A 9,576-nucleotide genomic window follows, 5' to 3' on the forward strand; every position below is an offset into this window, starting at 1 on the left:
CCAAACAATGCAAAAATTGAAAATCCAGAGCCTGGCTGCAGCTGGGGCACGCGTCGCGTCGTCGATGTCTCTTTGCCATAATTCAGGGCAGAGAACACATGAAAGTAATTTAAAATTGCGCAATTCGCACTGCCACGCCCACAGTGATCTGAGCAGCAAGGAAACACAACAAAAAAAACGGAGCATATATAAAAGGGAAATATTTGACAGACAAACCGCAGCAAACGATTTTCCCACGCAAGCAAAACCTTTCAGTAGTGGGCATATAATCGAAATTGAATTTTGGGCAAAGTGCGCGAAAAGTTTCGTGCCCGAGGCGGAAAATGCAGTTTCCCATCGTTAAAATGCTGAACCAAAAGTAATTGCAATTGCATGGGACACGTGCGGGGTGCAAATTGCTCGAGCCAAGCAAAGAGAGTGAGTGAGTGAGTGATATAGAATGAGTGAGTGAGAGAGTAGGTAATAGAAAATACTCCTGTATTACTGATTGAGACATATCAGTTGCCATTGCCACTTGAGGTAGAGGTTGTTATAGGGTAGGTTACGCATATCACACGCATCACAAACTACTGTCAGCCTGGGAATGGGACAGGGACGGGAACCGGGGCAGGGTAAGAGAGTTTGTGGTACGAGGATCTTGGTAGCATCTCCCCTGCGGCTTTATGAATTATGCTCTCTGACTACTGCGTAAAATGTTTTCATTTGACAATGCCCATGACGCGGCAAGTTTTTTATTTTTATTCTATTCAGAGATTGGTTGGGGTTATTTTTTTTTTTTAGGGTATGTAAAGTACTTGAAAAGGTTTTCAGTGGAAATGCGTTGCTTTTAATGTTTGTTCAAGGTAGTCGGGATCGCTTCTACTTCTCAGCATTGCATTGTTTCATATTTAATTAAACTAACTGCCAACAGCAACACATTAATGGGAACAGTTTTTGTGTAAACAGGACTAGTTCTTATTTGCCCCTCGCCGAAGGGAAGTTACCAAACCGGATTGCAAATCAAATTAGTTGAATGAAATTCATATGCATGAGCTGATACTCAAGTGGCGCATTATGCAATTAAATAAATTAAAGATAGGTAAATATTGAGAGAGCACATTCATATAAATGGAGTACAGAGTAGAAAAAGGATCGAGCAATGTTAGTGAATGTGAAGCAGAAACACTCGAGTGAAGAAGGAAGTCGCTTATTTGTCTATGCCTTAGCTGGTTGCATAAAATTTTTAATATTAATTGAATACGATATTTTCAGCTATTTTTTGGAATGAATAATTTCAGAACTGATTTAATTATTGCTACTTGATAATTGTGCCAACACCAAAATTCATTTTCGATATAGGAAAGAAATTATAGTTGGCAGGTAAAATAATTTATAATTTATCATTATTATGCAGATCAAAATATTCTTTCGAATTCGAGTGAAGTAGGAAGTCTGTCGCATTTAATATAAAAATTTGTAATATTTTATGTATATTAAATTTCATATAATATTTCATTTTTGATATACAATGACAATATATATATATATTCATTCTATTGGCACTTTCAATTAATATTCTCGTTCAGTTTGCTCATGCAAATAACATTTCATCAGATGAAATTGTTTGCAGAATCAGTCAACAGAGAGAGAGAGAGAGCTTATTCGTTATTTTTCTATCCATTTCTTTACTTCATTTATATTTATTTATTTATTAATTTTATTTATTTTTTTATTTTATTTATTTTTTTTTCATTTTAACAGCCACTTGCTGCTGGCCATAAAAATGCCCAGCTAAGTGTAAATCATATTTTCATTTATAAATATTTTAAAAGTGATCTAAAACTAAATGAAAAAGAAGAAGAGGCAGAAAAATGCCACATGGTATTTTTATATTTTACACAATTTTACACATATTTTCGCATATATGCACTCGAAATGTTATGGTATAAAAACGTAATGAAATTGTTGCCTCTCCCATCGGCGAGTAGTTAATAAAAATGATTGAGCGAGTGGTAAATGGGATCGATGTTAGTTTTAGACTCTCCATATACAATTGCAGCATTCTTTACAGAAATATTTCACGCAATTTCGCATTTTGGATGTTGTCTGAAAATGTTATTGGTGTATCCGCGTGGAGCATGCTCGCTCCTCATCCGAACATATCCTTGCCATCGATTCGTCTCTTCGATTGTCGTGTCTATACGCCCGAACTGCACGAAACTATTGCACATATTTCTAAAATTCTTTACAGTGTAGCTTTTTTTTTTGATACACTTGCAGTGAGTATTGTTGCGGTGTTGTCAAGAATGAGCGAAGTTTTGGATAAAATATAAATAATTATCTATATTATATATGGTGGATGACTATGTACTGAGTTTACGAAGATTAATGTGATGATATGGAGTTTATAATATGATAATGTGATAACTAACTCAATTTATCATGGCTCTCGACTTTGCAAGGCTTGCCTTTCTCTTAGCTATTTGGTATGCAAGACGTGTATATATCAACTCTTTAGCCCAAATATTCCTCACGATATGACCGGATCCACACAGTCCACATCATTCTTTCAATTATAACAGTAACTCACATGTTTAATTGATAGTCTTAAAAAGATACAGTTCCTAATGGACGTAAATATATCCGCTATATCTTCTCAAGTTTGTTTTGTCAAATATATTACTTTTAATTTATTTTTTATTTTATTTTATTTTTTTATTTTGTATATAAATAAAATTCACCTAACTTCTCCTATTCTCAAACGACTTCCATCAGCGCATTTAATCTTCGACTACTGCCTTTTTGTTTGCAAAAATAACCCGAAATCTCGTCTACGTTCCATCGAGCATGTTGGTCGAACGGTTTGAGTGTGGTTAGGTGGAGCAGGCACAGGAGCAAGAGCAGTGGGGAATCGGGGCTGGCGGCTCGTAGCTGACGACTGGGGGGCTCGCTCTCAGCATGCCTTTTGCCGTTTTGCTATTTCAATTGAAATTTGCTTATTGCAAAATGGTATTTTGTTTTCATTGCGCACGTTGGATAGTTTGAAGAATTTCTCCACTTGTTTTTTTTTTTTTTCCTTTCTTTTACAAATTATACTGTGGTGTAAGTGTATGGGAAATGCAAACCCAGACAGCAGCATTGCAACGTGCAAAAGTATTTTGCGAATTTATGTAATAAAGTTGCCAAGTATTTCAGCACTAGCGTCACCTGCCTTGGGGGAAGGATATGGGGAAAAAGAAGTTTTACAGCAGCTGGGCAATTCATATGCAAGTTTTTACACTTGAAGACTATTAGTGCAGTGTAGGATGGATATAATAAATATATGCTAATGATAGCTTTTTAATAATTACTTGATACATTACAGCTTACAGTTTCTCAGTCGCAATAATAATTTCGGCTTATGTAGTAGCTAGGAGCTAAGAGGCGCATAATAAATATTTCATAATAAAACTCTCATGGCTCTCTTATTCGTTCAGAAATGCTAAACACAAAATCAGCACTTTCAAACAATGCTGTATATAATATAAATGATCTCTTGTCAATATCAATATACTCAAAATCATTACGACTACAGACTATGTTCAGTCCGACAGTAATCATGATATAGTTTACTCTCTTTGAATATCCAGGCATGTTCAAGATTTCCAAATACGCTCAATTCACCAATAATAAATCGAAATGCATTATTAATATTTTTCGCTGTTTGATACAAGATTTTAGATAATGTGGGTATCACGTTGATGTCTTGCGAGATTATCAGCTGGATTGACAATTGCAATTATGTTTCCAAAAACCCCTTGACGACAGACATACATATGTATTAGTAAATACCAAGACACATCGCATGAATTGGCACTGATAAGGGTATGTGCCAAACTTGACCGATAAGACGAAATAATGTACGAATTGCCCAAGGTCATGAATGAATATTTTATGGCTGGTTTACCCGATTTCTTTGGAGATATTTTAGTGTGCACAAACCTTTTCAGCTTCATAAATAGATAGATTACCCTAAAATAATGAAAAATAGTCTGAATATCATATTCAAATTTTAGTCTTATCAACAACTGAAAAACAGCGTGACTGAGTTACGAGCAGTTTGTTTTGCATGTGGGCAAACATTTGTTCAAATTATCAGCTGAACTAATCGGATTTTCTCCAATTTCAGGCAGATTTTCTAGTTATCTTTTTTTCCACTCGGATCAAAATATTATTTAACCCCTAGCTCTGAAAATTTTTATGCTCAGTATACGGTGAATTTTCAAGCCGTCGACATGTCTTCTAAGACTCTATTCCTTTCGTGTCTTGCGGTTCTCCTTTTCAATGGATCGCGTGGAGCAAACATTCTGGCAATATTTAGTTTTCCTGCTCCTTCGCATTTGATTGTTGAAATGTCAATGGCCAAAGTGTTGGCTGAGAATGGGCATAATGTCACTGTGGTCACATCTCTGAAGCCTCATGTAACTCACAGGAATCTCAACCATATATACGTGCCACTGACTGAGAAGGAGCACGCAGCACATGAAGCGAGCATAGCCAACATGACTGAGAGAGATAATTCGAATTTGATTACAGCTCTTTTTCACATGAGGAATGAAATTTATATCGTGAATAACATCAATTTTAATGTCATGAAAAATCAACGCGTTCGAGATCTGTACGAGAACAAGGATAACAAATTCGATCTCGTGATGGTCGGTTTCTGCTTTAACAACTTTCAAATCGGCATCGCTCAGAAGCTGAAGGTACCAGTGGTGGTGGCGACGTCAATGTTCCCATCGAAAATATTCGACTCAATGCTTGGAGGTATACCAACGCAATCCTATGTTCCATCAATGTTTCATTCAATCGAAAAAGGTCAAGTAATGAGTTTATTGCAACGAATAAAAAATTACCAGACAATCAGTATGATCGAAACAATTAGGTGTCTTATTGACATGGATAATGCTAGATACTACGAGTAAGTCGAAACACACAGATGTCAGCGGAAATATTTGAGCCATTGAACTATTGAAATTCTTGCAGGAAACTCTATGGCGATGATCCGACGATGCCAAAATATGAAGATCTCAACAAAAATGTGTCACTTGTCCTATTCAATTCGCATAGCCTTAGTGAAGGCCCCATTCGACCCAATTTCCCAGCAGCGATTGAAGTTGGAGGCATTCAAATTAAGGAAACACCCGATCCCTTGCCAAAACCGATTGCTGACTTTTTACAAAATGCTACACAGGGAGCAATCCTTCTTAGCCTGGGTACCCATGTAAAGGGAGCCTATGTAAAACCCGAGACAATTGCAAAAATGTTCAATGTGCTGTCCAAACTGAAACAGAAAGTCATCTGGAAGTGGGAGGATCTGGATAAAACGCCTGGAAAATCGGATAATATTCTCTACTCCAAGTGGCTGCCACAAGATGATATTCTAGCCCATCCCAATATTAAGCTCTTCATAAATCACGCTGGAAGAGGCGGCATCACGGAATCTCAGTTTCACGGAAAGCCTATGCTCTCTTTGCCAGTGTTTGCCGATCAGCCCGGTAATGCTGCTAAGATGGTTAAGGATGGATTCGGTTTGAGTATGAGCTTATTAACCCTGGAAGAGAAGCCCTTCCATGAAAACATCAAAGAAGTTCTCGAGAATCCCCAATATACGGAAAAGGTAAAAGCATTCTCCCAGCTCTTCCGTGATCGCCCATTGACAGCTCGTCAAACCGTGCTCTATTGGGTTGAATATGTTCTGAGGCATCATGGAGCAGCCCATTTGCAGAGTCCCCTCGTCCACATGAGCTTCATAGCAGCCAATAATTTAGATATTTATGCATTGCTAATTTCCTTCATAGTTGTTATCTGGTTTCTCTTGAAATTAGTACTTAAGTTTGTGTACGAAAATATTAGTGGAAAATGGAAAAGTGGCACGATTGCTAAGCCAAGGAAACTGAAAAGTATATGAATTAAAATAATAAACATTTCATACATAATCAAGAAACTATTTAGAGCAGATTTCCAATTTTAAGGGTTAAGCTTGGGATTATGAGTAAATTTCGGACATTTGAAATTTCTATTATAAAAGCGATTTAACTTTTTATGGTAAATTATTGATAAAAGAATATAAACGTATATCATTCCAAAGTCTATGAAGATACTCCTTAAATATTTGAAACAACAGCTCTCCGGATGATAAAAGAATTATTTAGAGGCATATTGAAAACAGATTCCTCTATCCACTATGGTTGTCAGCACTATCGCTTATCAAACTATAAGACTGCGCGCTACGAGCGATACGATCAGTTAGCGTATAGACTGCAGATTACAAATTGTTGTGTGGGGCCAAGCAGCGGCACATATCATTGATAACCGACCATATCGCTAATAACTGTCATATCACTGTGAGCTAAGCAACTTAGTTAGCCATAATAATACCTAGCCTACAGCAAGTGTTGTTCAGTGAGCGACGAATATTCTAGCCGGGAACATGTCGCTAAAGTTTCTATTCCTCTCGCTTCTCGCGGCTTTTTTTATCAATGGATCGCGCGGGGCAAACATTCTTGCAGTATTTAGCTGTCCCTCTCCATCTCATCTGATTGTGGAAATTTCAATGGCCAAGGTGTTGGCTGAGAACGGACATAATGTCACGGTGATCACATCTCTGATACCTCATGTGACCCACAAGAATATAAACCTTATACACGTGCCACTCTCCGAGGAGGAGAACAAAGCCATGGAGGCTAGCATCGCCGGAATGGTTGAGAGAGACAACTCTGATCTTATTGCGGCTGTATTCCGCATGCGGAAAGAATTGTTGGCAATGTTTGACAAGAGTCGCGATGTCATGAAAGATCCACGTGTCCGGGATCTATACGAGAACAAGGATAACAAGTTCGATCTCGTGATGGTCGGTTACTCCTTCAATACCTTTCAAATAGGCATCGCTCAGAAGCTGAAGGTGCCAGTGGTGATAGTAACTTCAATGTTCCAATCAGAGCTATTCGATCCCATGCTCGGGGAAATTCAAATCCAATCCTATGTTCCGACCATGGGTGTTTCCGTTGAAAAAGGTCAAACAATGAGCTTTGGACAGCGCTTAAAAAATTACATATTACTTAGCGCATTTAAAACATTTATGTACCTTATGGACATAGATAATGCAAAATATTACGAGTAAGTGAGAACCCAATAAGTGCTCTAAACAATTTTTTAGCTTTTGGAACTTTTCGCAGGGAGATCTTTGGAAATGATCCAACTATGCCAAAATATGAAGATCTCTACAAAAATATATCCCTTGTCCTATTCAATTCTCATGGCATTAGTGAAGGTCCCATTCGACCCAATTTCCCGGGAGCGATTGAAGTTGGAGGCATTCAAATTAAGGAAACGCCCGATCCCTTGCCAAAACCGATTGCTGACTTTTTGCAAAATGCTACACACGGAGCAATCCTTCTTAGTTTAGGCTCCAATTTGAAAGGAGCATTTTTGAAGCCGGATACAGTTCAAAAGATGTTCAATGTGCTGTCCAAGCTGAAACAGAAAGTCATTTGGAAGTGGGAGGATCTGGATAAAACTCCTGGAAAATCGGATAATATTCTCTACTCCAAGTGGCTGCCACAAGATGATATTCTAGCCCATCCCAATATTAAGCTCTTCATAAATCACGCTGGAAGAGGCGGCATCACGGAATCTCAGTTTCACGGAAAGCCTATGCTCTCTTTGCCAGTGTTTGCCGATCAACCCGCTAATGCTGCTAAGATGGTTAAGGATGGATTTGGTTTGAGTATGAGCTTATTAACCCTGGAAGAGAAGCCCTTCCATGATAACATCAAAGAAGTTCTCGAGAATCCCCAATATACGGAAAAGGTAAAAGCATTCTCCCAGCTCTTCCGTGATCGCCCATTGACAGCTCGTCAAACCGTGCTCTATTGGGTTGAATATGTTCTGAGGCATCATGGAGCAGCCCATTTGCAGAGTCCCCTCGTCCACATGAGTTTCATTGCAGCCAATAATTTAGATATTTATGCATTGCTCTTATGTCTCATAGCTCTGAGTTGGTTCGTCTTTAGAAAAATCGTCAAATGTTTGTATAAAAAGATAACCGGAAAGCCGAAAAACGTTTCAAAGGTTAAGAAGACGAAGAAAGTGAAAACTAAATAAATTATATTTAAATACGAAAGTTCTTGACATGAATTCGAGTCTAATTAGAAGATGAAGAAATACTGATTAAGGTAGATCTATGATATTTCTGTTTTTTATTATGGCAGGATTCCGTTCGGTAGAAACTGAACTCGGTACACCCTGTTGTGTATAGTTTTTTTTCTCTTTGTAGTCATTGCCAGCTAAGAGATTTATCCAAATGAATCGCTTGCGCTGCCGATTTTTATTTCATTTGCGTGTTCCATTAATTCATTCGATTATCGACGCCAACCCTTGCCCCCTCGCCGGAACTAATGGTCGTCCTTTGCGTGTCCAGCACAACGATTGCAATGGACAGCATGCGGCTGTTGTGCGGTGGGGTCAATGGATGCCGGGCGGCACATTTTCGTACACATTTAATCGTCTGCCAGCCTGCTGCAAATTCTTAATTAACATATACACACACGCACACGCAAATACATACGCATATACTCACACACACACACAGACTCACGTATACATGCAAATAAATATTTATCGGCTTTCGTTACTGCGTAACTCACATGGACATGGTCTCGGCTTTGTTCTCGCTCCAAGGCTCGACCTACGTTTTACATTGGTCATCCAGGCAGTCAGGCAGCCGGCTGGCCGGCCGGCGAGTTGGACACGTCAACGCATCGTCCTCGGTGCTAGCAAACCCGCATTAAACATTTCCGCTTCCGTTTTTGTCTTTTTCATTTTCCTCCACTCGTTTGTGTGCACGCGTTTACACTTTAATTCCCCACGGCATCTACAATCCAGACTATCAAGAACATTAACGACCCCCAATCTACGTCAATATAGAACCAGCTGTACATTAGCTGATGGTTCACAATGTTGTTTTCCTCAAATTCACTTTATATCTCCTCAATTACATAAATATATATTTACATCCATGCCCATAAAATACAATATCTTAAAAACACAAACTATTTAGCATATGAAACAATCGAAAATCGTGATAAGCCGAAAAATTGTCTCCCCTTGAAAAAAAATTCGATATCGATAATTCTCGATAATTTAATTTTCTTTATAAATTAGAAAAAAAAAAACTGATCCTCTTGCCACTTTGTATACTTTTCATAGGAATTAGGTATGGATTCTACTCTTCTGCTCTATATAGACTTCCTTTTTATTTATTTTTCATCAAGCCCCAGTTTATCACTTAATATTAACCCTCTCTAATGTAAAAACAAAAAATTTATATATATATATATATTTATATATATATTTATTTCTCTATATATTATATTACTTTTTTCAGTGAATATAGGCGAAGCTTAAAAAAAAAATATTTGCAAAAGTGTTTTCGTAGCCTTAAAAATATTAGATAAAAGCTAAATATTTGTGATTTCACCAAAGCTATTAAAATGTTTTTTATAATTTTTTTTCTTTCTCAAATTGAATTCTATATTAATTATTATTTTTTTTTTT

The 9,576-nt window shown here is 37.6% G+C and overlaps 1 protein-coding gene across 1 annotated transcript; it reads left to right on the top strand.

Annotated features, from left to right (window-relative positions):
- The first annotated feature begins 6,435 nt into the window (after positions 1-6,435).
- Positions 6,436-8,143, top strand: LOC6576698 (UDP-glucosyltransferase 2). The gene is made up of 2 exons (XM_032729214.2): positions 6,436-7,137; positions 7,197-8,143. Exons 1-2 carry the CDS (start codon positions 6,452-6,454, stop codon positions 8,122-8,124), a joined length of 1,614 nt encoding a protein of 537 aa, XP_032585105.1. The 5' UTR covers positions 6,436-6,451; the 3' UTR covers positions 8,125-8,143.
- The last annotated feature ends 1,433 nt before the right edge of the window (positions 8,144-9,576 follow it).

The sequence above is a fragment of the Drosophila mojavensis genome, unplaced genomic scaffold (genome assembly GCF_018153725.1).
Source record: "Drosophila mojavensis isolate 15081-1352.22 unplaced genomic scaffold, ASM1815372v1 contig_36, whole genome shotgun sequence".
In the NCBI taxonomy this organism is placed as follows: Eukaryota; Metazoa; Arthropoda; class Insecta; order Diptera; family Drosophilidae; genus Drosophila; species Drosophila mojavensis.

Coding starts and splice junctions, on each gene's coding strand:
- LOC6576698 (XM_032729214.2), top strand. CDS start 6,452: ATGTCGCTAAAGTTTCTATTCCTCTCGCTTCTCGCGGCTTTTTTTATC. Junction 7,138..7,196: donor GATAATGCAAAATATTACGA/GTAAGTGAGAAC, acceptor AACTTTTCGCAG/GGAGATCTTTGGAAATGATC.